This window comes from Dromaius novaehollandiae, chromosome 19, assembly GCF_036370855.1.
Source record: "Dromaius novaehollandiae isolate bDroNov1 chromosome 19, bDroNov1.hap1, whole genome shotgun sequence".
Lineage (NCBI taxonomy): Eukaryota > Metazoa > Chordata > Aves > Casuariiformes > Dromaiidae > Dromaius > Dromaius novaehollandiae.
The window spans coordinates 7,288,788-7,315,323 of record NC_088116.1 but is presented as its reverse complement, the minus strand read 5'-3'; the positions used below and the strand labels follow the sequence as shown (position 1 = coordinate 7,315,323).

The 26,536-nt window shown below is 61.6% G+C and overlaps 1 protein-coding gene across 1 annotated transcript in view; it reads right to left on the bottom strand.

Moving 5' to 3' along the window:
- Positions 1 to 26,199, bottom strand: part of TMEM132E (transmembrane protein 132E) — a 36,611-nt gene extending 10,412 nt beyond the window's left edge. The window contains exons 1-3 of the mRNA XM_064523354.1: positions 25,108 to 26,199; positions 5,116 to 6,013; positions 4,680 to 4,820 (exon numbers count right to left, since the gene is read on the bottom strand). Of these exons, the coding sequence (XP_064379424.1) occupies positions 4,680 to 4,820; positions 5,116 to 6,013; positions 25,108 to 25,180 (1,112 nt within the window). The 5' untranslated portion in view covers positions 25,181 to 26,199. The remainder of the gene's footprint in view (positions 1 to 4,679; positions 4,821 to 5,115; positions 6,014 to 25,107) is intronic.
- Positions 26,200 to 26,536: the final 337 nt, after the last annotated feature.

The window sequence follows — 26,536 nt, the reverse complement described above, 5'->3', positions numbered from 1 at the left end:
GGCGCCCCAGGATCAGAGCCAGCCTGCAGGACACACGGACAGTCCCGTCTAGCGATGCAGGGCAGAGCATCTCCAGCAGGTCCGAGCTGCGCCGGATCGGGGTGCCTGTCTCAGCCAGCAAGAGGAACCAGGGCCCGTGCTGCCACCACCGCTGCAATGCAAGCACGTCCTTCGCACCCCAGAAATGGCACAGCCCCAAAACCCACACCCAGGACAGAGGGAAAGCAAATCCACCACTGATCATTGCTCCTAAACACGCCAAGCCTGACCTTTACCTCTGCCCTCCACTGGGGACCACTCCAATGGAAACCAGAAGTGGAAGAGAGGAAGAAAGACCCTGTTTTTTCATGCCTCTCCCCAGCAGAAGAAAAATCTGGCCAGCTAAAGCGTGCTCTTTCCAAAGGCTGCTCAGGGATATATTAGCACCATGTGTTGGACCTGACCAACACTGTTAATTGTACCGTGGCCGCATGGCAGTTGGCCCCGGGGGACGGGCAGCCTGGCTGCAGGGGCGAGCTGGGTGCTGCCCTTGTCTCCTGGTCAGCGTCTTCCCAGCAGCGTGGCTGGATTTACCACCACCAAGCTGCTCCCGCAGTGGTGCTTCCTCGGTTGTCTCCCGCAAGTTGAACCTTCCCAGACCGAGGGAGGGCAGCGCACGTGGAGCCTGGCAGCCGAAACCAGGGACCCTGCTTGGATCCCAGCTTCTCAATGCCATATTCCCACAGCAGGGCACAAGTTGACCCCCCGCCCCGACCCCAAATAGTTCCCTGGGGCTGCTGGCAAGACGCTGCCATGTGTGATCACTTGCTCAGCTGGAAACACCCAAACTTTCCCATTTCTTTGTCCAAACCCTAAGAGGTTTTGCCCTGCAGCATCCATGGCCTGTCCATCCCCACTGCAGCTCGTGGTCCCCTTCCAGCCACAGTGGCAGCTCCCCGGCTGCAGGAGCACCAGCACATTGCCAGCAATGCACAGGGAGAAACGGACCACACGAGCAAGCTCGCAGCTAAACCATGAGCCACATGTTCATCTGCAGGGGCAGGACTGGAGGCATTTTGGGACATCAGCGTGGGGAAGCACAGAGCACTGCTTTTATGCAGTCTCCTTGCTGCAGTGGCAGCAGGGTGGTGGCTTTCCTTAAAGAAAGACAAGGGACAGGAGGCTCCCTGCAGGCACCCCAGATAACACCAGAGCCCACCAGCCAACTCCAGACATGTTTCTCACAGGGAAACTCTCTCCAAGCTGTGCATTTCCCAGCCAGTCCAGGACATGCTCTTACACCCCATCCCTTTAGTAAATCCAAATCCCTGAAGACGACAGCCACAAGACAGCCCAGGCACATGCCCGCCCCTCCGAGAGCCAGAGCCATGCTGCGGCGGAGAGCAGCAGTGGGGTTAACCCCCCGCTGGCGGCTGGTCCCCGCGAGCATGATGCTCCACTCCCCAGAAGCGATCCTGCCCTCACATATCTTTGTGCAAATTGCAAATCCCGCAGGGCATTCAGGGCCCTCCCCACCGAGACAGACAGTCCCAGTGCCCTCCCTGAAAACCGAATGTCCTCGGGGGGACAAAAACGAAGCGCAGCCCTGGGCACAGCCAGCAAAAGGCTCCCTGGAGCAGGAGGAATGAGGAAGGCAAGGAAAAGACGAACACTGCTGGGGCTGGGAAGGAGGAACTGGAGCCTGCTCTTGTCACATCACGTAACAGCCATCGAGAAGGTTCCATCGATCCAGGGACGCTGGATACAGCCAGTTTATCCCTTATAAATATATAATGAGTGAAAAGGAGAAGAAAAAAGGAGAGCAACAATTCAGTGCCTGCTCCAGGACATGGCAAGCATTGATCACTGCTGCCCTGCGTGGAAAGGGGTACCAGGCAGGGGAGAGAAAGGTCTACTGGAGGCGAGGGATGGGGAAGGGCAGGCAAGGACGACGGGGTGCGCGGGATTGCTGCCGCATGGGCGAGGACTGAGCTCACGGTGGCTGTCCTGCAAAGGAGACAGCTAAGGGGGTACAAGGGAAACCATGCGGTTTGGAGAAGGGGGTTGGGTTGCCCTTCCAACACAAGAGCATGAAAAGCAGCTGGGAAGAGCCGGGTTCGAAGGTGAAGCAGAGCTGCTGCTTCACGCAGGAGGCGGTTCAGCCCTGGGACTCCTCGCAGCAGGATGCGGCAAGCCTGCACGGACTCCAGGCGAGTCCGGGGTAGTCACGGCAGCCCTGCTACAGACACGAAAATGGCCTCCAGCATGCCGGCCTCAGGCGGGGAATAGCCAGAGGCTGCAAGAATATAATGGGAGCATCATCTCCCAGTGCAGCCAGCACTGCCAGAAGCCCGAAGGGCCACGGCGAGGCAAATTCCTCGTGCTGCAAGGCCCGGAGGGCAACATGGGTTTGAGTCATTCATACTTTGCATTACGTTAATATTTGATTGAGTTGTTTGTCTAAAAGGTGATTGTAATCACTTTAAATTCATCTGCCGTCTCTAACCTTTCAAGGCTGATTTTAATCTGCAGCAGACGCAGAAAGGGGGAAGGGAAAGGAGAAAGGAAAAAGGCAGGTGCCTCCTCCTCCTCCCCGGGCCAGCCCTCACCTCGTCACAGGAATATTTCACAGCCATAAAGCCTTTTCCCTTGCATGCAGAGAGCTGCTCTCCCTCAGGCAACGGGGACGCCGTCTCGCCCTGCCGTGCGTGGGAGCAGCTTTGGCAGCTCCATGTCTCAACAGGCAGAATCAACTCACTTTAACCCAGCTCCTGGAGACGTTCATCTCCCCACTCCCCAAAGACGTCTAGTGACGGAGATGTCACAGCCTGGGAACAACTTTTTCCAGTATGTCAGAGTCCTTCCTGTTCACGATTTGACCCAGTGACGCACCCACGTCCTCTTTGCTCACTGTGTCCTGTCCCCATGGATGCACAGAGCGGAGGTTCCCCTCTCCTACGCAGCTGCCCTGTGCTTGAAGACCATCCTCATCCTCCACTTCCACAGGCTAATGAATCTCCAGGTTTTTAACCTGTTTTTGTGGGTCTTCTTTCCCTTAGATCATTCTCATCTCCATCCTCTGGACCCTTCTCAACCGACCCAAGCCCTTCCCGAAGTGCCAAAATTGGGCTTTGCCCTGGTGTGAGCAGAGCAGGAGAGCCGGCTCAGCACGTCTTACAGGTGGTGCCTTGGTTTGCACTGCCCGTGGGATGCTCATCCTCCCCACAGAAGCCTGATTGTCTTGACTCAACATGAATTTCAGTTTTTGTGACCGTAAGGCCCAAGGGGGATCTTGCCTGGGGACTGCTCCTGTTCCTTCCCAGAGGGAATGCCAGGAGAGGCCAGGAGAGTCGGGGAAAAGTCGCTGCCTTGCATGGTATTAAACATTTTTTTAAATCAATATACTTCCATCCCAGACTGGGTGATCCTTTGCAGCTTTATAATTCACCCCCAAATCCACAGGATGTGCCCACAGGCATCCAGCATGGCCATGCAGCACCAGCTCATGGACCAGGCACATCTGCAAGGACAGCACCACTGCCTTACCCAACGTGTTGCTGGTGTCCCAGCTGGGTGCACAGAGCAGATGGCACCCAACAACACCGCCACACACTGCCCAGCCTGCCCGACCGACCGCAAATCCTGCCCAGCTCTGGCCCAGAAATTCCTCTCGCTGTGTGCCCTTTAGCCAGCTGGAGGTGCTGACCAAGATAAAAAGCACATACAAAACTGTGCTCCTGTCCCAGGCTGGTGTGGGACCGACCCCTGGCCTTGCCCCACTCCTGGCTTGGCCATGAGTCCGCGTTTGAGGCTGTGCAATCTCTTGCCGGCACCTGGCCATCCCCTTCCCTCAGGAACCCCTGTGATCAGCTTTCAATTAAAAGGAAAATAAAATCTCCACCAATGGCAGCTTATCAGCCGTTCCCAGGGAGCGCGCCTGGGGCAAGGAAGCTGAACAAAGCGGGTCCCCTGGCAGCCACGCTCGCGGCTGCTGCTCGCTGCCCGAGAGGGGTGGATGGAGGGGGAGAGGCGGCTCCCCACAGCCAGGAAAGGGGTTAGAGCATGATGCTTCACCCCATCTGTCGCAGGCCCTTGTCACCCTCCCGGCAAGGGGAAATGCTCTACCGCGTCTCCAGGGGCTGAGGTTCTCAGTGCTGACAGGACGGGGCTTCCCAGCAAGCAACACAGCCTGGAGAACCCTTTTTGGAGATGTCCTGGGGTCTCCCAGGAGGGCTCGACCCCATTTTGGGCTCCCAGAGTGTGGCCAAGCATCTGGTGGGGCGGATTGTGAGCTGGCCAACTGTGGTAGTGAAACCATCAGCTGTCGCCTGCAGAAACCACAGCTGGACTTGGGGTACTCAGTGCAGACATCTCCATCCCTGCACTGCTGGCCTCCAGGCAACAAGCCCCGGGGCATGGCATATCCAAGCATTCCTGCCTAAACAGAGATCAGAAGCTGATTTTCAGCTTAAAAACATCCACATTAGCCAGACTGAAGAGGTTTAACCCCAACGCTGCTGAAAACAGCATCCCGTCCCAAGGCCAGGCTGAAGGAGGCCACCAGACTGTCTGGGGGGTCTCAAATCCTAGCGCCAAAGCAAAAGCGCGTCTCCTCCCAGCCACCCTCTCCCCTGGTGCTCGTGGCTCCGCGAGGGCTCAGGATCGCCGGCACAGGGGCAAGCATCCTCAGCAGGCCTTACCTGGGCCCAGCGCCATCCACGCGGGCCACGTCAACGGTGGCGGTGGAGTGCTTGCCACCTGTCAGCAGCTCCGAGGTCACCAGCCACTGCAGGCTCCTCGACTTGGTGGTGAGCAGGTTGACGCCTTTCTTGGCCTTCACCCTGCAGAGAGCGACGGTCAGCACCAGGCCATGACTGCTTTGGTTTCATAGGTATGATTGGCAATAAGCAGCCCTGATAGCCTGAGCTCTAAGGCACAATATGCTATCTCTGTCCTCTCTCTCCCTTTCTCGCAACCCAGGGAGATACCAACCATGGGAACAAGCCTTTGCACTGGGCCAAAGCAACCATCACCCCAAAATGTGGCTGCTCTGGGGACAGAGAAGGGTTGCAGCAGGACAAGAGGACCGTGGCATCTCCTAGCTGCCAGCTCCACGTCGGTGGGGCTGGGCCTTACCTGAGTGTAAAATGCTCCACCGTGGAGTTGGCCATCAGGTAGAGGAAGATGCTCAGCACTTCCCCTGGCTTCAGGGGCTTGTCGGGCAAGCGAATGAAGATGTTGCCGTCCAGCCGGTGCTCCTGCATCAGCTGGGAAGCAGGCGGCTGCAGCAGGCTGATGCTGCCGATGCGCAGCAAGGGGTGCTGCGTGGGGCCCTCGGTCCTGGCCGCCCCAGCCCCGCGGCGCGGCGACGTCTCGCCGAGGCACTCGCCGGCACCGGTGGGCACGTGCAGGGTGTAATAAAGCTCCGCTTGCTGGCTCTCGCCTGGCACATCCAGGCTCTCCGGGCTCTTCCTCCTGCCCAGCGGCATGGCTGAAGGGCCAAACCACGCGTGGGGCAGCTCGGCCTGCACCAAACACGTCGCCAGGCTGCCCCGGAGGCGGCAGGAGCTCTTGATCTCGCGGGCGTCGCGGAAGGCGTGCAGCTGCACGCAGGGCAGGCGGTCGGTGACGTCAAAGTCATCCCAGTCCCGGCCGGCGATGTAGAAGAGCACTTGAACCACGGGCTGGCTGGCCACCACCCGAGGCTGGATGATGAAGGCGCGCACCTTCCAGTTGACCGTAAGGCGGTCGGGGATCTCCAGGGTGCTGGAGGGTTGGAGCTGCTCCTTGGGCAGCACCAGCCCCGTGCTGAAGGGCCCCAGGGTGACGTTGAGTACAGGCAGCTCCTTGGTCTGGAAGACGACGAAGGGCTCGGCGCGCTGCAGCAGGGCGCTGGCGTTGCCGGCCGGGCCGGCTCCCACCTCCTTCAGGAAGAAAGCCAGGCGGGTGTTGGACAGGCGGTAGCTCACGGGCAGCGTCGCAGCGCTGAGGGGCTCAGCAGGCTCCGGGCTGGGCGCTGCCCCCTTGGTCTGGGCTGCAGAGGGGATGGAGAGCAGGGGTCAGCACAGGGCATCTCCGGGGCATCTCCCCGGCCCCGGACGTACCCTTGCAGCTACCTCCCAGATCGATCCCAGCCTGCCCCGTAGCAAGTTTGGGGTGTTTTAACCTCTCCCTGCAGCTCCTTCTCCCTGGGGCGTCCGTCTGACCATGCTGGTTACTCCCAGCTGCTTGCTGCTTCTGCTGGACAAGCAGGGAGTAGGGAAGCGGGTCCAGCCCAAACGCCACCCTCCAAAAAGACGAGCCGGCAGTATGAGCCCACAGACAGCCTGCAAGGATGGCAAGGGCCCTCCGGGGAGTCTGGCTGGGTTTGTCTCCTGCAAAAAACCCTCCCCGCGATCTCACGCTGGGTAACAGGTTTGCAAGGACCAAGGCAAGTCAAGAGAGGGTGGTTTGAAATAGGCCATAACTGGCTAAATCACCGCTTCAGCCAACCCTTTTCCAACGTGCAGGCAGATTTCTTGGCTGGATCCTGCCCAAAACAGCATGTATGTGGCGGGACGCACCGATGGCGCGCTGACACCCGGGGCCGGCCAAGCCACCGGGCCGCAAGCCGCGCGTCCCGCTCTGCCCGCCAAGCCTGGCACCTTCCAGCCAAGGCAAAGCCACCCCCCTTGCCGCGCGTTACACGTGCGCTGAGTGTTGAACACTTCAAACGCGGCCTCTTTTTAAGTCGGAAAGCCTGAGGAAAGGAAGAAAAACAAAAACCCGCAGGAACAGAAGCCCTCCAGGCTTGCTTTTTCAAGCATAAAGCGCTGGGCTTGGTTTCTCTGCCTCTAGTCCTCCCAGAGCGCAAATCTGCTTCGTCCTCGCCGAGGAAATAAATAAAGGTACAAAAACGGCTGCCCGAGTTCAGCGCCGCAGACCTGTCCCCGAAGCCCTCTCCGTCCCGGGTGCCACCACCCCGCTCCCAGATTCACCCAGGCGGGTTTCCCCCACCCGTGGCTGGGTGCAGGGAGCGCGGGGGCTGCCAGGAGCGGGGATTTCGAGGCAGGCACCGTCCTGCCCCAACGCCCGGCTGCATCCCCTGGAGGCTCCGAGCCCCACGGCCGGGCGACGAGGGGCTCAGCCCCCCCACAAGCCCAGCCGGAGCGGGATGCCCAGGGAGGAGGAGGCCAGATCCCTCCGGCAGGCTGGAGCCATTCATCCGCGGCTCCTCACCAGCAATTAGCACGGGCACATCCCGCCGGGCTGGACACCGAGTCATTTATCTTGCCTGCAAGCAGGCATGGCGAGGGAGGCCGGCAGCCCCGAAAGATCCAGTCTGTAAGTAAAACAACCCTTTCCTACCTCTATGAGTTTCCAGTACGGGAAGGGAGTGGTGCTGCCTCGAGGGCTCGGAGATTTTCCCGGGAGAAGGTCCCCTTCTAAGGGAGAGGATTTTTAACGCGGATATCCTTTCTCTCCGCTATCCATTAGGCCTCAAAGTTAAACAGCAAGAATTAGCATCCCTTCAGCTCGCTTCACGAGATCTGTTAACCCCCTCGCAAGCCTTCCTAATGAGGGCAAACAAGCAGCAACGAAGTTTGCAATACCAAAATCCAGGCAGACTGATGGGCTGAGACCTGCTCGGTCCCCGCGGGCTGCCTGTAACCGCGGGTGTCACGGCCACTCGCTCCGGGCCACCCCGAGCTCCCAGCCCCGTCCAGCCTGCTCCCGCCGTCCACCCACCAGCTCCTCCAGCCGAAGCTGCCAAGCCCCGGGTTTTCCAGGCACGGACACAGCCCTGTGTCAAATTGATGAGGATGATATTGATGCAGCCCCAGGGAGGTGAGCAGAGCTAAAGCCACTGCAATTTGCTGTAGAAAGGAAACCTGTAAAAGGCTGAAGCGTTATCGCGTAGGGAAAAAACTCCGGCAAGGACCAGGAACATTCAGTCAGGTCCTGGCTTCCTCCCCCAAGCTCTTTGCCTCAGTTTCCCAGGCACAGAAACAGAGACAGCCCTTCCCTCTCCCCAGCAAGAGGAAAAAATGGGTAGATCTTGCAGGAGTCCTCTCTCCATTTGAAGGGCACTTATTTTGCTTTTTTTGCAAGCTCTTTGCACCCCTTTCATCCCTTCCTCCACACCCGTGTCCTCTCGCCTGCACCAGCAGGATCTCCCCTGCATCTGGCAAAGCGTTTTGCAAGGGCAACCTCTGCTCGCTCCCCACGCAGAGAGCAGGTCTGGTCCCAGAGCTCTGCAACAGAGACCTGCTGGTACGGCCAAACGCCGTGGAGCAACTGGGTCGTTTTGGCACAGAGATGCCCCCAGCCACAGGGCATGCACTGCCTTGTGCAAACGCCAGCAGCGCCAAGATCTGGGAGCCCGTAGGAAATCCAGGCCTCCCTTTTGTCCCTCATTTTGATCATTATCCCTTATTAATAAAAGCCCACCAAGCCAGAGAGGCCAGTTCTCCTACAGACAGTTTGCTGGCTACGAGCTCCCGGGGGCAAGCGCTGCCCCGAACCCTCGCCCCTCCAAGCCCTGCATTCACGCAACCCCGATAAATCCCTCCACCGCAGGGCTGGTCCCCTTTCCCTGGCTCTCCCTCTCCGCCACCTCCTGCTCCAGCCCCATCGCCCCAACGCTCTGGTTGCAAACGCAGCAGGACCAAGCAGGACCTGACTGCAGCCATTTAGGGGAAACAGAAATAAAGACCCATGAAAACACTTCTGCTAAAGCAGATGCTGTGCAGTGCAGTTCATGCAGGGCTGAATGACTGCACATGTTGTGCTGGCAGCTGGGAAACGCTGGTCTCCGATGCTAAGTGCTAGGTGCTGTACGACCGCAGTGGAAGGATGGGCTCCGGAAGACGCACGCTGAGAGCTGCTACAACAAGCATCGCTGTGCTACAGCGGGAACCAGCTGTTTTCCTGCAAAATGAAACAGGCCGATTCCTCGCAAACGCAGCAACCATCCCTGGGGGGTGGGAGCCAGCACACGACTCCTGCGCCGAGGAACACGGCACCCAGAGCGATGGGGCAGCCGAGGCGCCGCAGGCAGGCTGCTCCCTCCCTCTTCCCTGCTGCAGGCCTGATAGAAACCAAAGCAACATCGCTTTGGGTTTGTTATTGCACATCTTTGAGGTTTGCTCCTATTTCGGCATGAGGGAAGAAAATCCAGCAAGTGCAATAGCAGGAGCCTATTCCTTGCCCGGGCGGATGCCCGTGGCCGGTCCCACCTTGTTGCAAGAAATCCAAGCGAAGCAGCTGGAGGCTGGCGGAGGCCAAGGAGGGCGGGAGGCAGCCTCACCCCGAGCTGGGGACACCCGGCAGGGATCTGGGACACACTAATCCCACCGCTGACACCAATCCTCCTGAGTGACCTCAAGCAAAGCAGCTGAGCCGCCCGTGCCTGCACCCACCCGGTCCCACGGCTATTTCGGCTGGAAGCAGGTTAGAGCAGCGAACACCCCGCTGAATTGGGCCCCAATCTAAACATCGAACTGCTATTCCAGGCACCTGTAAGACATTTCAAGGTCTTTGCAGCTGATGTGACTGCAAGTAATTCCCAGGACGCCTGGGTCCCCTCTGCCCCCCTCCCTCTGCTTCCATCTCCGCACACCAGCGCAACGAGGAGCCCCTGCCTCTTCGTTTCCCAACACTGATTGCAGAACGGTCCCAAGCGGCTTTGACAGCTGCTTCCCAACAGGAGCTGCAGCATCCCAAATTACACGTGTCAAGCGGCGGAGAAAGACGCTGATGTGATGGCTCGGCCCCCCGGGACCGGCTCTGCCCCCTCCCAGGTGCCTGTCTCGAAGCGTCAGCAGGGCCAGACGGATGGCGGGGAGGAGGGTGCCGGGAGCCCCTTGAGAGGGTCGGGGGCCCTCGCTGCGTGGACCAGAGAGGACGAGTGTCCCCGAGCGTCCCCCACCTGCTCCAAAGCCACCGTCCCTTGCCCTCCCCCTCCCACAGCGTGGGGCGGTCCAGCCCCAAGAGCCAACGGAGAGAAACCAGCCACCAGCCCGGCCCCCCCACGGCATGGGCTCCCTCGCAGCCACACGGGCAAGGCGTCTGGCCAGACTGGGGGGAGCTGGTCTCTCCAACGGGGTGTTGGCTGTCCGCAGAGCCTGGCTTGCCCCACGGCGATGCTACACAGCAGGGGCCTGGCTGGAGAACGGGGCCGAGATGTAACTGGGGGTGGGAAAACAATTCCAGCATCCCCGAGGTGGGGTCCATCCTCTTGGACCCCCAGTGAACCTAAAATATTCCTGCCCCCCCACTTCCCCCAGGGAGGCCACAGTTCCCGCAGCAGTGAGGCGCTCCGGATGCCTGAGTCCCCCCGCAGCCCTGCCCCACTGCGAAAGTCCTTCCTCCAAAGCAAGCCTGAACGGGGTGCTCACCCCACGGGTTCGGGGCACAGACCGTGTCCCCTGTGCCGCCCCGCAACTCGATCCGCAGCAGAGACACGGTGCCGCCACGGGGAGGAGAGAGCAGGGATTTACGGCCCCAAGGAGCAGAGCCAGGACCGCTTCCAAGACCGTCCATCCCCTCTGACCCCACGGGCGCCCCGGGATTTCCCACCCAGAGACACAAAAGCGCAAACAGCCGGACGGGGACTCCTTCCCTCGCACCCACTAGGGATTTGGGGCTTAGGGATTTCCCAAGCCAGGAAAAATCATACTTCGCAGCCCCTGGTTTGCATCCAAACGGGCTCCCACTTTCAGCGCCGGGGAAGTACACTGCTCGCGGCCGAATGAGCGTTCGGGAACGGGGGACCCCGTGATCCACCAGGGGAACGTACTGCTGCAGGACACGGGGCACGTAAGCGGCTTAGAAAGGCTCATAAAAGGATTAGCAGCCGATACGAGCACCAACAGCATCTGCAGTTACGCTGCCTGGGATAAAACTTGTTGGAGAACCAGGCAGGCAAATTCCCCGGGGCCAGGCACCCACGGCACAGCGCTGCCGGCATCCCGGTGAGGCCACCCGGCACCTCCTCCGCCGTGGGCACCTCCTCCGGCTGCCGCCGCCTGCCAGACGTCCCCCGGGCAAGGAGCATCCACTGCCTGCTGACCCCATCCCACTTCCCATCTCATTTTTCCCGGAGAGCCAGGAGCTATGGGAGAGGCTCTGGGCACCGAAAGGCACCCATGGGTGCAGCCCCTTCCTGCACTGGCTCTGCGGCCGGGACGGTCGCAACGCTCTGGTTCGCAGCCCCCCTGCGCCACTCGGAAAGGCTGTTGCTGTCCTCCCCAGCGTGCACACGGAGCTTTACACCGCATTGCTTTTGGCTCTTTGCCTGCATGAAGGATGCGTGCGAGGAGGAAGGAAGGGGACAGCAGCACTCACAGCACAGCGCCCTGCCGGCACGCGGAGCAGTTGCCCCGAGACAGAGCATCCGGAAACACAACCTAAGGACTGCCAAGTGCATCCCCTCTTGGCCCAGAACGGTTTGCAGGAAGCGCACCAGGAGACGGAGACCCCGGGAAGGACTCGGACCCCGTGCAGGAACCAAGCCAGGGTGGAAATATCCACCAGGAAACCACAAAACGCCGGTACCGGAGAAGTCCTCGTCACCTAAACCTACAGCATCCGCAGGCAGAGCAAACCTGGGCAGCGTCTGCGCTCGGCCCCACTTGCGATTCCTTACCGCCACGGCCCCGCTGCTCCGAGGGGGCTGGAAACGGAGCGAGGAGGGCAGCGGGGAGGTTTCAGGGGAGCCGGTTTGGGGCCAAAACTGCCCTTCTCGCGCGGTACTAGGACCGTGCCGGAGGGTCCCTTGCACGGCAAGATGCCCGAAACTGCCAACTGGAGGTTTCAAGAATAATGGCCAGAGAGAGAAGGTTTTTCCTCACCTCCGGCTCTCGGAGATTGCTTTCTGCCACGAAGCATGAAGGTTTATGTCCTTCCTGCGTGCCCGGCCTGGTTTATGCAACCGCGGCTGCTCCTGCCGCTCCCAGTAATGAGAAGGGGGGGGGGATTTTTTTCCTGGACATGCGTTTATTCACTGAAAAGCAGAGCTGTGAAAAGATTCACAAACCCAACTAACCACTTGGATGAAATCCCAGCAAGGAAGAACGATGCACGGGGAGCAAACGAAAAGGTTAGGTTTGGCATCAAATCACTGAAACAGTGGGATTTTTTTTTCCTCCTAAAATCTCATGTGTTTGGGAGGGGGAAGACGAAAATCTGCCCAAAGTTACCCACTCCACGGGTTATTCGCTCAGCTCCGAGAGATGTTTCCTCCCCGGATTAGCTCTGCTGCACACGGATCCCTGACTCACATCCTGCAGCCCAGCGGGGCCCGGAGTTAAAACCACCCTGGGGATGGTTTCACACGTGCCACAGCGTGTCACAGCCCGTCCCTTCGAGCGGAGACAGGCATTTCGAGCCTCGGCGCCCGGCCTCGGCGAGCACCATCTCCCCGCGGAGGCTCCCGCGGCTCCCTGCCGGCCCGCGGCGCCGGGCTGCAAAGGGCAAAAGCACCTGGGTTTTACTCCACGATTTACCACCCAGCCCCGAGCCCCGAGTGACCTGCTTCTTCCTCTTTGCCCTGTGGATTCTCTGATGGCAAATAAGGGTTGTGCACGGAGGGGAAATAGCAATCCCTCTCTCCGCTCTCTGCAGCCAGTAATTTCCACAGGACACTGAGGGGTTTGAATCTGCCAGGCCTCTGCCGGCTGTGGCTGCGTTTGTCCATCAAGTAGAAAAATCAGTGGAGGGAGAAACAAGCAGATGCGAAGAGATAGCTGCACCCCATGCACAGACCAGCTAGCAGCATGGGCCCCTCGCTTTTGCAAACCAAGCTGAAAAGACACGGGAGGCAGCAGATTTCTATTTTACGGTCATTTTTCTCCTTCTCCCCGTTCCCATTTGCCTCTGCCTTCGAGCCAGCCGAGCACAATTTAGACCCCACCGCGGAGCAGAGGACACACGTTGCTCATGTGGCCCCGCATCTGCACGGCTGGTTGGCGCCGCCGCAGCCCGGTGCCGCGGGCAGGGCTCCGAGCCGGACGCCGGGGCCCCGCGTGACTCGGGCAGCACCGCAGCATTCAACAAGCGGGCGCTGGTGCCGGTGCCGTTGGGTGCGGGCACCCTCCTTGCGGGGCTCGAGCCGCTGGCGGTGCTGGGACACGGGGACGCGTGGTCCCCCCCGCGCAGGATGCGGCCCCGGCACCGAGCCGTAAGGAGCACGGACAGGCCTGCCCCGCCGGCGCTGCCGGATCGGGAGAGAGGAGGCAGCAGGGACGAGCCGGGGCTGGAGATTAATGAGACGGTCAAGATCAGTTCAGCGCGAGCTGGATTGCCGGCACCCAGAGAGGCTATTTCCTTTCGCAGACAAAACGCATTTAAATGATGGTCTAATCTGTCGCCCGGAGGGGGGAACAGGACAGGCGCCTCCGCTCCTCGGCCATAAACCGATCCTGCCGGGAGAGGGGCTAACGCAGCAGCCTGCAGCCCTGCGGGTGCCAGCGGACGGAGCAGCTGCCAGCGTCGCAGCCTGGCGCCGTCTTCCCGGCAGCGGCTCCGGGATGGAGCCCGAGCCTCTCCGCCGCGGAGGGAGGGACGTGCCGGGGCTTGGGCGCACGGTTTGGGGGGAGACCTGCAAACCCCTCACTGCCACGGGGCCCCGCGAGGTCGTCCGCATCGGGGAGCGCGGTGAGACTGCCACGTCCAGCTGGCAGGCAGAGGGACAGAGGGAGGAAAAGAGAGAGGAAGAAGATAGATGGATAGATGCATGGATGGAGATACATGGATGGATGCATGGATATATCTATGACAAAGACAGGGTGGATAAGGATAGATAAACCAGCAGATAGGATGGAGGATGGATACATAGATACATGGATGGATGCACGGATGGATGCATGGATAGCTAGCTGGTAAGAAAGAAAGACAGGGTAGATAAGAACAGATAAACCAGCAGACAGAATGGAGGATGGATACATAGATACATGGATGGATGCACGGATGGATGCATGGATAGCTAGCTGGTAAGAAAGAAAGACAGGGTGGATAAGAATAGATAAACCAGCAGACAGAGTGGAGGATGGATACATAGATACATGGATGGATGGATGCACGGATGGACGGATGCATGGACAGAAGCATGCATGGCGGCATGGATGGGTGGAAGGATGGATATAAGCAGCTAGACAGAAAGAGCAGAGCAGCAAGAGGAAAGCTAGAGGCAGTGGAAGAAGAGGGGATGGATGGAGGGGTAGATGGAGGAGTGGGTGGATGGAGGGGTAGCACAACAGCTCAAGAGACTGCAGGCCTGACGCACAGCCACCAGCCCCTAGCCCGGTTTCCAGCCAACCCGGGGAGGGAGCACAGCTCTTGTTCCCCCCCACATCTGGCCCGGCTGGGGGGAGAGACGGGTTAAGTCCTGGCTGTTGGGTCTTGCCTGCATCGGCCCATGGATGCGAATGGGATTTGCAGGCGCCTGACCCGCATTCCCGGGGTTTATTAGGCCGGCGCAGGGAGGACCATATGGCCCGTCCACCCTCCGCAGCTGGGCACCGGCAGCGAGAAGCAGCTCTCCGTGCTCGGCCCTGCTCCGGCCCCTCTGGGGGCTCCCCGAACCCCCCGCGGGTGAGGACCCACCGCAGCAGCGAGGCAGGATGGGATTTCCGCATCTCCCCATCCTTGCTAACGCCCCTCGGCTCCCTCCGCACCCCCGGGGAGCCGGCACACGTCGGGGCCGCGCGCAGCCCGCGGGGCGAGAGGGCAGCAGAGGAGGCAGAGACACACAACGGGCTGCGAGGGCCCCCCGGGCCAGCCACATCTGCCGAGCCAGATGTGACCCCGCGCCGGCTGCAGCCGCTCAGCCAGATGGGGCTGAGCCTCTCGCCTCCAACCGAGCCGCTGAGCCCGGCGCGGGCTGCTGGGCCAGGGGCACGCGGGGACAGGGCGAGCAAGGAAGCCGGCCGGGTCGGGCAGGAGCCTTCGCCCCTCGTCTGGAAATCAAGGCTGGACCAAAAAAGACCCCCGAGGCTGAGATGACACACACAAGTCACAAGGCAGGGGCAGCGGCTCGGGCACCGCAGCACCCCACACGCCTGCCCCTCTCCCCACTGAGGACTGACAGCACTAGTCACACTAGTGCATGGCCACATGCGCTCTGCCAAGAGCCGAGGGGCTTCTTTATGCCTTTTTCTTTCCATCTCTTGCTATTTCTAGCACCCAATTTCACTATTCTGTTTCACCTCGATATTTCACTAGCACCAGGAGACCAAACGTGTCCCTAAGGTAGGAGCAACCCCTCTTCCTTCTCTGAAATCAGGGGTTTCAGTTGCTTTTTCCCAGCCCCCAAGGAGGGCACCCCCATGCTGCCACGCTCCCGGCCACCTTCCCTTCTTCCCCAAATACCCAGAAAACAGGGGCATCGCGGGAGCCCGCAGTGTCGGCCCCACCAGCGGCATCCGCCTCTCCCACCATCCATCCGTCCATCCAGCCCGCCGGCTGCTGTCTCGTCACCTCCCGCCCATCCACGTGCTCCCGTCATCCTCTCTGGCCGTTCCCGACGTATCCATCCCGCTCTCGGAGGCCACAACGCGCCCCCGCCGCCTCCTCTCCTTCCCTCTTCCCCGTTACCGGCAGCGATCAGCAGCCCCGAGCTCTAGCTGATCCGTGGCCCCAGCTGTTTGCCATAGGGATCACTTCAGCCGCGCTCCAGGGGGGATCTTTATCCCGGCTTACCCCATGGGATGTGGCGAGGGGCTCCCACAGCGTATATCCCCACTTATCCCAGGCTGCCATCCCAAAGATCAGCTAGCAAAGCGCTAGAAAATCAGATGAGCGAGGGGAGGGATGAGAGGGGAGGGAGCAGGGAGCCTCTGGGGTCTCCGCAAGATGTTCAAAACCTTCCCAAGCCGCTTACCAGCCCGGAGCCGAGCGAGCGGCTGGATGCTGTGGCGGGGAGACCCGAGGCATCGCCGGATCCCGGCCCCACCGGAGGCAGCCGGGTGGCCACCGGGCACGTTTCCCAAGGGCTTCGGCCAGGCGCCCTCCAAGGGAGCCCCGGCATCCGCGTGCCCAGGGGAAACGCCGAGACGTCGGCCCGCCTCAGCTCCGTGGGGAAAGTCCGCCGCCAGACCCAACTCAGCTCCGAGGAGATGCCGAAATATTTATAAACGATCCTATCTCTAAGAAAGGCACCGAGAAAGCAGCCGCTTCCAGCTCCGCAGCCGGCCGGGCTTGGAGGCTTCCTGACCGCGGAGAGAAGCAAATCCGTGAAAACACCTTCGGGGCACCGCCGCGTGCACCCGGCATCTCCCGGCAGGCAAGAGCATCTCTCCCCCGGCAAGCAGCTGCCCCGGGCCAGGCAAGCTGTAAAAGTTGTCCGGAAAGCAATTACTTGAGCTCAATATATTTCTGGGGAAGGGAATCCACGGGATATCATGGGGAAGGAAATCCCCATCCCTCCACCCCAGCGCTTTCCTAGTTTTCCCTCGCCACCGGAGCCGTTCTGCCGGTGCATCCCCGCCGTGAGGCCGGACCCTGCCCAACTCTGCCGCGTCTCCTCTCCATCACCTTCAGCCTCATCCGCCCAGCTCCTCCGGGCTGGTGATCCCAAGCCCTCAGCTGCTGATCGCCCTCGCTCTGGCCCCTCCGGATCTCACCCCGGGTCACAGCAGGGGGGAGCACCCAGGCAGAGCCGTTTTCTCCCCGATTTCACCCTGCTGAGGGGCATCTCCCGAGCCTTTAATGACAGGTTAGGAGGAGGTTTTGGGCGATCCCTTCCCACGTAACCAAAAAAGCCCCCCGGCCTCGCTAGCGAAGCGTCTAACGTGGTGCACAGCCACGACGCCGCAGCGCATCTCTGCCTCCTCCCTGCAGTTAACCGCAGCCGGGGGGGAAAAGGGAAAAAAAGAAAAAACACCCAGGAATACAGCACGAGCTGAAATTGGAAAATAAAAGCAGGGCCCCTTGTGGCAACCTCTGAATGTTTCCCAACAGCCACGCACTCGGAAATTGTTTTCAGCAACATAAAAGACAACAAGCTCCGCGTTGCCTCCGCCGCGCGAGCGCCTCCGTCTCCAGCCCTAGCTAATTGGAACTCAATTAAGTGAATAATTGTTACAAATGTAAAATTACCTTCCACCAGCTCACGGCGACGAGACACCCCGGCTGCGACTGCGAGGAGGCTGCGGGGATCAGGCGGGACGTGGTGACACTGCCGGCCCCGGAGCGGTGGCAGCAGGACCCCCCCCCGGGCTTCACCCGCGCCCCCCACAAAGGGCTGTAACACCCACCCCGGACAGGCGACCTGGCTGGGGCTTCCCAAACCATCCCAGGGCAGGAACTGAGCTGGTGCTGGCCAGGAAAAGGGAATTAACGCTTCCTGTGGGCAGCAGCGCTGGCACAGAGTGGATTCTCTGGTGTCTAATATAGGGTTGTGCACCCGCCTTGCAGGCACTGCTAGACTCTCCCTTTCTTCTGGCCCCCCCGAGACCTCCCCACCTCCACCAGCTCTGGCGGGGGAGGGAGCGACGGCTGTGCCCGGGGGGGGGGGGACGGGGGACGCCAGCAGCTGCAGCAGCGTGTTGGGACCACGGCACAGCGGGAGGCCCTGGGGCCACAGTTGCTCCCGCGCCGGCCCGGTGGCTGCTCTCAGAGCACAGACAGCTGCTGCCAGCTCCCGCTGCCGGGCGAGCGAGGTGGGGGGGGACACACACAGCCCCCTCTTCACTGCCGCCCGGGCAGAGCTGCGCGACCCCTAATTGCATCTGAGAGCCCCGGGGCTGCGGGAACCGCCGGCTCCGCGCGCCCGCCCGGTCCTCGCCCACCGCCGCCAGGTAACGGCACAAGAGCCCTCGGCACCGAGGGCAGCACCCACGGGTGCAGCCCGGCCTCACGGGGAGACGCAGCAGCACGGGCTGGACTCGGCGCCAGGACGGGCTCGAAGCCCGGCTTTCCACGCTGGCAGCGGCCGGCGGAGGGAAACGTCCCCGCGCCGCCCAGGCACGTCAGGCCTGCGGTGCCGAGGTCTGCGTTTCCCCCGGGAAATTATTAAAAGGGGGTGAAAAAAAAGAAAAAAAGACAGAAACCTAAAGGAATAAATAAATAAGGCCCAAATGGGATGTGCTGCGCACAGGCGCAGCCTGCCATAAATTCCCGGAGCCGGCAAGGCTTTTATTCGGCAGCTACTTTAGAGCAATTTCCACAAATCACGCCAAGGGACAGGTCGGGGGGACGAGGAGGAAAGGGCCTTTTAGGAGAAGGGAAAAAAAATGAAGAAATGAATTGAAAGTGGAAAAAAAAAAGATGAGAAAGTGCCCGACCACGAATGTCTATAGGCTTTTAGGGGTGATGCTGCGGAACGAGGCGCCCGGCCACGTGCCAGTGCCCGGCTCGGGGCACCCCGGCCCCTCTCCGCCACGTCCCACGGCCCCCGCCACGGCACAGCACGCAGAGGGCAGGGAGAGCTGCTTGCAAGCAGCTTTGCAGCACCCCTGCAAATCCCAGCGGCGCAGAAGACCCTGAGCCCCTTCCTTGGGTCTCCGACGCGCCGGCTTTGCCCGGGCTCGGCCACCTCTCCGCGCCGCCAAGGCGGCTTTGCTGCAATCGCGGCCGCCCCGGCCGTGCGCTCAGCCTGCGCTTGTCCCCTGCCACCAGCTCATGCTCGGCTGGAAAACGCCGAGCAGCACGTTTCCCACTTATTAGACGATGGTTAATTTTCCCCCTGGTGACACGCGTCAGGCTGCGCCTGGACAGGGAGCGGGATTCAACGGGAGAGGCGCAAAACCACCGCGGGAGCCCCGGGGGAGCCCCGGGCAGGACAAACCCGAGCGGCGCCGAGCCCTGCAGCACGAGGGCGAAAGCGCTGCCATTTCTGAACCTCTCCTTGCAACCGCTCTGCCAGGCCGTGAACAGGATTTTAGCTTCCCATGCCAGCCGCGAGCCGCGCACGGCCGGCCACCCGGAGCCCCTGAGCCCCCGTGCCCGCTCCGGGGACGCGCGCTTAGCCGGTGGCTCCTGCCAGCTCAGCAGTTCGCTGCCTGTTAAAGCCGCCGCGGCATCAAACATGCATGACTTGAATACATTCCCTCTCTTTTTTTAATTTAGCTGGCACCCGGAGAGGAGCGTATCCAGCAGCCGCAGCATAGCCGTCAGCAGAGGTTATTGCATTTTCAATCTTATTAATTTTTAAGAAGGAAAAAGTAGCTTTTTTTTTTTTTAAGGAATTATTTCTCAACTTTTGCCACTCCTGCAAGGGACTCGGGGCTCTGCTAGACCTAACAGCAGAGAGGAGCCTGAAGACCTGCAGCGTCTGCAGAGCATCCCCCGCTGCCCCCACGCAATCCAGTCCTGTTTTCAGCATCCTGAGCGTGAGAAATGTCCCCGTCTCCCCCTCTCCTAGCTCGGAGATGGCCCAGGGGTGAGGACCAGCAAGCCGGGACCTTTCCCTGATGCCTGGAGCCCTGGCAGGAGCCGCACTGCATTTCTAGAAGAGCTATTGAAAAATCAAAGATGGCAAATATTGTCCAAGCGGTGGGAAAATGCTCACCAGCAGGAGCCAGTAACTTCATCAAGGAAGAAAATCGAGAATTGCCTTGATTACAGTGTCTCCCCAGGGAGAAGATACCAGATAGTTAAGGGTTTTATCCTAACAGGGACAGGTGAGGCAGGAACCAGGGGCTGCGCTGCAAACCCGGTACGTTGTGAGCAGTAAGAGCCCAGCTGCCGGCAGCAACAAGTCGAGCAACAGCTTAATAAAATCAAGGCACCGGTCGCGGGGAAAGCAGCAGCGCGGGGAAAGCGGCATCTGTATCCCAAAAGCCGGATGGTTTTGGGGAAGACGTGATGGTTGAGAAACCCAGCTTGTACCCCACCGGCAGCGGGGGCCTGCAACCCACCGCTAAATTTGACGGGAATTGGCCAAGAGACCCCACCGCCGTTTGGGAAGTCGCCGCTGGCGCCCGTCTCCCCAGCCCGTCTCCCCCGCTCTCTGGGTGGTCGCTCGTTAGTGGAGCCATGTATTTAATAATAAAAGCCTCCGATTAGATTAGCAAGAGTGACCTTTTCCAGATGGATGGGATGTTGGTACGGCGGCAGCGACAAGCGCCGCGTGCGCGGGAGGGGAATACACCAGCCGCTAACAGATTCCTCCACCCTCCAATTTCATGCTATTTTGGTGATGCAATTACAGGAGCTGAAAATCAGGTTATGTCATGAAAACAATCTTTCCCTCACCATTTGTCTCCTTGGATTTGCCAGGAATGGGCCACATCCATCCGGTCCCCCCGTTTAACCCCGCTTGCGATGCTGAGTGCCCTGTTCCAGGGGGGACTGGAGGGAGGCAGACGCCAAGGGAGAAGCCGGGTCCCCCAAGGGTGCCGAGATGCTTCCTTGCAACGTCTGTCTTCTGCAGGGATCAGGCTGTTTTTCCATTTCCTCCTGTTTTTTAACAGCCTCCTGCAGAGAGCCAGAGCGAGGAGGGAACTTAGCATTTGGTCACGGTGGGATGAATAATAAGAGCAGTACTAAAAACAGGCCAGGTTTCCAAAAACCATCCAGCACCCTGGGGGGAATTGCTGTGGCTTCCCACGGGACCCTTCCTCCGTCTCCCTGCCCTGCCAGACGACGCTCCCACGGGCCTGCCGGGCTGGCTGGTTTGAGCCCGGTCCAAACCCTTCCAGCCACGCGGCTGCTCCCCGGCAGGCCCAGCCGGCACCTCCGGGGAAGCGGCACGGACCAGCTTCCCCCCGGAGCTGGGAAAGGTCACCAAGGCGAGCAGCGCTCAGGGAGGCTGCAAGGAGGCGATGGCCGGCACCCAGCTCCTGCTATTTTCACCCCAGAGACGCGAGGGGACGCCAGGTCCCGCAGGACCAGGAAGGCCGGAGAGTTTGGCATCAGGTGGGATGAACCAGGCCAGGACCCATCAGCGACAGGGGCATCTGTTGACCCTGCAAGATGCATGGTCTTATCAGAGGTGGCACACGGCGCTGGCAGCCCCTGCGGCACCCACCGTCCCTGCCCCGTCCCCATCCAGAGCATCATTGCACGAGGGAGACGGAGCAGCACGGCGCTGGGGCTAGTTTTGGCAGAGCCAGACTCAGAGGGGAGCGTTGCAAACCCACCCAGAGATGATGGCTGGGTTTGCCGACACTGGTTGGACTCAAACACCAAAGACAGCCTAGTAAAAAACCTTCTTTGCTAAAAACAAGGCGCAGAGTCCAAGGGGGAAAGCGATGCAGGCGTGCGTGTGGCCGCGAGACGGTCACCTGCTCCTTGGAGAAAGGACTCTGACACACACACAGATGTGCCCAGCCACATGCAGGCACAGATGTGCCCACACAGATGTGCACACACAACCACATGCATGCACAGATGTGCACACAACCACATGCATGCACAAGCAGACGTGCACACACAACCATGCGCATGCACAGATGTGCATACAACACACATACAGATGTGCACGCACAGACATGCACGCGCAAGAACGCAGCTCCTGCAGAGGGTATCAAGGTGCCTAACACATCTTTAAATACACAGGAATGAAACCCATGACTCTAACGTTCACTTTATCTTTAAAAGGACCAACTTGTTGCTAGGCTGCAAAAATGAACACGAAGGCAGGCAACTATTCAACCTCGAATTTAAACTCACATTAGAAATTCAAGGCTCCCCGGACAAAAATTATCGCTTGGAGAATTTCTACTGCGCTGCCAGTAATGTCCCTCATCTTTTTCTCCCTCTCCTGCGACGTTTCCCTGCTGGTGACAGGGGGACTGACCTTCTCCCGCCCGATTCCTCCGCCGCGGGTGAGCGGAGCAAGGCTACGCTTTGCTGAGCGCATCCAGCGTCCCAGGGAGGCCAAATTAAACGCAAAAAGGGGAAAGAAAAAGGTGGTGCCCTGGTGGCATTTCCAGCACGGCATCGTCGCATCGCAGCCCAACCATCCTGCTAGGGGTGATGCAGGAAAGAGCTGGGGTCACGCAAGGGCACCCCGGAGCCGAAAGCCGGAGGCCTCCGGCTTTCGGCTCCGGGGTGCCCTTGCGTGACCCCCTTCCCATCCGCTGCTCCTTGGATTTGGGGGGGACAAGGACACGCAGCTGGAGGCAGGAGCAGCGGGTGCTGCACGGGTTGACCCACTGCTCCGCTGTCCCATCCATCCATCCGGACCCAGCACGGCCCTGGGGACACCCAAGGACACCCGGACCCCCACGGCACCGCGGACCACACGCAGCCACGACGGCAAGGAGGAGGCCAGATCCCGTCCGACGTGGCTCCTGCCTCCGCCGGGATGGGCCAGGGGATGCTCTGCCCTCCCCGCCCCGGGCTGCTCCGGCGTGCCCGGGATGGCTGCTGCTAAATGAATAAACACCCGGTGCATTTTATTTTCACCCGCGGGTTTCGCCGCCCGGCCGCCAAGTTTATAGCCTATCTCCACCTGCTGGCCTGAAAAAAAATCCCCAGCGCCGCTGCGCTCGCCCGGCAGGGACGGCGATTTCCCCCGCCGATTTTCCCCCAAACAACCTGCGGTCAGAGCCCCGCAGCCCGGAGGCTCGCTGCGTGCCGGGCCGGCCAGCGCGGGGGCAGCCGGTGCCCACGGACGGCTGCCGTGGTCCTCCCAGCCCGGAGATGCTCTGAGCCGGAGCGGAGACGCGGGATGCCCGCCGGCATCGTGGCGGGATGCTCCAACCTCCAGCCCCACACGCACTCACTTTGCTCGAATTAGCACCTTCCCATGCCGCGACCTTCATTTCTTTCCTTTTTGGCAGTTATTTGCTTTCGAGGGGGGGAGCGGGCAGCACCAAACACGAGGGAAACGCAGGGCAGCCTCGCGCCGGCGGGGCACGCGCTGGATAACAGCGCTCCCACCCCCAGCATCCCCCGAACCACCTCCCCACGGCGGGAGCTGCCTCAAGCAGGGGGGAAACTGAGGCACAGCTGCTGGGAGAGGCTTAACAGACAGCAGCGAGGGGCCCAGGAGTCCGGGCTCCGCCACCACGGCGCACGGGTGAACCCCCCCCCCCCCAGCGCGGCGGCACCGCATCCCGAAAAGGCCCTTTCAGCCGCCCGGCGCAACCGCACTGAGCGCGCGGCATCCGCCAACCGCCGCCGAGCCGCTGCCCCGGACGCCGGGGCCCGTCCGTTCCCATGCGACGTCACTCCGGAAAGGCCTTGTGCAGCCCCGGGGCCGGCCCCACCCCGGGGCTCCTCTTCCAGCCGGAGATGCCAAAAAGCCCCTTTCTGAAAGCAGCTGATTCGGGGAAGGCAGCCAAGCAGCTCCCGGGGCTCCCGGAGCCGGCAGGAAAACACAAAGGGTGCGAAGTCGCTACTGAGGATTGCTATTAAAAAAAAAAAAAGAAAGAAAGAAAGGGAAAAAATACCACCCGACCGGGAGAGACGGGCAGCGATTAGCCGCGAGCCGACCTCAGCGGCCGGCCCAAGCAATCCGTAAGAAAGGCCGGATGAATTAGGAGCTTCCAGCCTCATTCTCCGGCTCACCCGAGACCTCCGTTTGCCCAGGAAAGGCCAAAGTGGCCGCGAGGGCAGCTTTGCATCACAAAAAGAGCCCAAAACTCCTGGCAAAGCCTCTTTGCCCCCGAGATGCCGGCCAGCTCCCGCAGCAGCCCAAGCGGAGCCAGTCCTCGGATCGGGGAGCCGCCCGGTCCCTCGCTGCGCCCCAGTGCAAGGGCAGGTTTGCTCCCCGCTGGGCACCGGCGCCAGGCACCGAGGGCCAGGTCTGGGCTTTGGGGCCTCCCCTTAGGCCAGCCCCGCCGCCGGCTGCAGCATCCTGCCGGCAAAACCCCCCGCTCCGGCCTTGCCAGCCCCGGCACGTCCCCCACTGTCGCAGCCCAGCCGGACACGGCTCCCCGAAACCCCGCGAGCAGCCCTCGGCTCCCCCGTCCCAGCCGGCACCGCAGAGACAGGGACCAACTCATCACGTGCCACTGCCCAGGGGCCAGATGGCAGCACCCGTGGATGCTGGTTGCGTGGAGACCCCCGGGAGGGGATCTGTCCCCTCCATCCCCTCCGCCCACAGCCTGGCAGCGCAGGCAGGCGATTCCTGATTAATCGTTTGCATACAGAGATTTCCCGTCTCCGCCAGCCGCGCTGACAGACGCCTCCGGGAGCTCAGCCGCGCCGGGAAGCGGCGGCCCGGACGCCTGGATCTCAGAAAGGCGAATGCGAGGGAGCGCCAGCGGGATCCTGCTTCGGACCGCGGGCCGGGAGCCCGGTTACCTGTTGTTCGCCGGGGCGAGCTCTGCCGAACGAGCACCGTCCTGCCCGGGCATACGCGACTCATCCCAAGGATAACGCAGCCGGAGCATCCGCCGCGCCGAAAGATGCTCAATAAAGTTGCGGCACTTGTCAGCCACCTGGGAAAGCCGCGGGGCCGGGGGGTTCGCGGGGGTCGCTTGCACGCCAGAAGCACCCGACGGCTGCCGATTCCCGGGCCCTGTCCCGCTCCGGCCTCGCCGGGGGTGTCACCGGGGGCGAGCGGGGTGTCTCCGCCGCGGCGTAGGGTTAAGGCAGTGATTTGAATGCAACTCAGGGAAAGCGAGCGCAGGAGCGCGGGGCCCCCCCTCCTTCCCAGACCGCGCCGAGCCGGGGGGCGGCGGGCAGCACCGCGAGCGAGAAACCCCCTCCCCAAAAGGCACCGGGGGGGTCAAGAAGAAACACGGGACTCAAGCAGGCTGCACCCCCCCCCACGCACCCCAAAACGAAGCCACCACGCCAGCTCTGCTGGCACAACTCATCCCAGGCTCCGAGAGCATCCCTGGCCGGGGGATAAGCCGGTGGATAATAGCAGATAAAGACTTTGATCCTTACGCTAAATCCATCTCTGCATTAAGAAAGCAAGAGACAGGGGCAGTTTGGGTTGAGGAGGGGAGGGCCGGCAGCATCGCCGCCCCCCAGCCCGTCTTGCTCCCTCCGTCCCCTCTCCCTGCCCGCGGAAACAGCCCATTAGGAGCGCGCAGAAGCACAATCTGGCGTTTTATTAAGCCTGGAATAAACTCTAATCTTCGCCCGTTTCGCTGCAGCGGGGGCGCCGGGGCAGGGGGAGGCGGCGGGCGGGAGCCGCGGGCGGGTGGCGGCTGCAGGGCCGGGGGGCTGCAGGGGTCGGGGGGGGCAGAGCCCCCAGGCACACACCGACGCGTCCCCCCCCGTTCCCCCCCCCGCGCTTACCGGGGACGAGCAGGGAGCAGAGGCAGCAGAGCAGCGCGGCCGGTCCCGGGCGCATCCTCTCCGGCGAGGCCATTGCGGTGCGGGGCGCGCAGGGCCGGGGGGGCCGCGGGGGGGGGGGGCGGGCGAGGCCCGGGGCCACCCCCCGGCAGGGAGAAAAATCCAAACCGAGCACCAAAAAAAAAAAAAAAAACCCGCAAAAATCCCCTAAATCCAACCACGTGCAAGCCGGGAGCAGCAGCCACAGGCAGAATTTGGGGGCGGGAGGGGGGGGGACCCGGCTCGGGTTAGGGGGCTCGGCTCTCGGCCCCCCCCAGCTCAGCGAGCACGGCACCCCATCGCCGGCCCCCCACCCCTCCCCAGCCCGCACCCCAAGCCTGCCGCAACCCCCCCAGCGCCTGCAGGCGAACTACAGCATCTGGGGTGCTCCGAGGCGGCGGGGGGGGCTGGGTTCCCCTCCTCCTCCTCAGGGATCCAGGGGGGAGAAGAGCACGTGTAACCCCCCCTAAAAATAAGAAGGGAAAAAAAAGGATGTGCTGATCAAGGATGATGCTGCAGGGCTAGCAGGTCGCCAGCCCCCCCATGCACAAAAAATAATAATAATAATATCTCCAAGCAGCTTCTTCCAAAAAAATAAGAATGAAAGCACTCCCCACAATTTAAAAAAAAAAAGAAAGAAAGAAAGAAGAAGAAAGCACAACAGAAAAAAACACACAAAAGCAGGAGGGTGAGTAATTAATCCCAGGCAGATGCAATTAATCAGCGGCAAGAAACCCTCGGCGGAGGAGAGCGGACGAGTCCCTGCATCCAAGGCAAAGTTTGGGGGCGCGGGGCGGCGGAGCGCCCCGGGCCGGGGGGGCCTTTCCAGGCGGGGGGGCGCTCAGCCCCCGGCCGGGTGCGAGGGCTCAGAGCGGGCGGCGGCAGCCGTCGGCATGCAAAGGCGGGGGGGGGGGGCTCGCTGCCACCCCCCCAGGTGAGGGAGCGGGGTGCCCCCTCCTCCCGCTCGCAGAGAAAAATAAAGGCGGGGGGGGGTGCAAAAGCCCTGGGGAAAGCGGCAAGTCTGGGGGGGCTCTGCCCCTTTCCGCCCCCCCCCCCGCCTGCAGCCGGGCCGGCCCTGCCCGTCGCGGGGGGGCCCCGCCGCTGGCCGCTCCCGTGGCCGCTCGCCCGGCCGGAGCCGCATCGGGCTCCGGTGGGCGCCAGCGCGGGGAGGGCGGGAGGGGGAGGCGCCTTCCTCCTCCTCCTCCTTCTTGGGCGAGGAGGAGGAGGAGGAGGAGGAAGCAGAGGAGAGCCGCGCTGCCCGCCGGTGCAGTGCAATGCAAGGCAATGCAAGGCAAGGCAATGCAGCCCCCTTCCCCCCCCCCACGCAGGGTCCCAGCCGACCCCCCCCCAGCACTGCCCCCTCCATCCCCGGCCCCCTCGGCCCCCGCTGCCT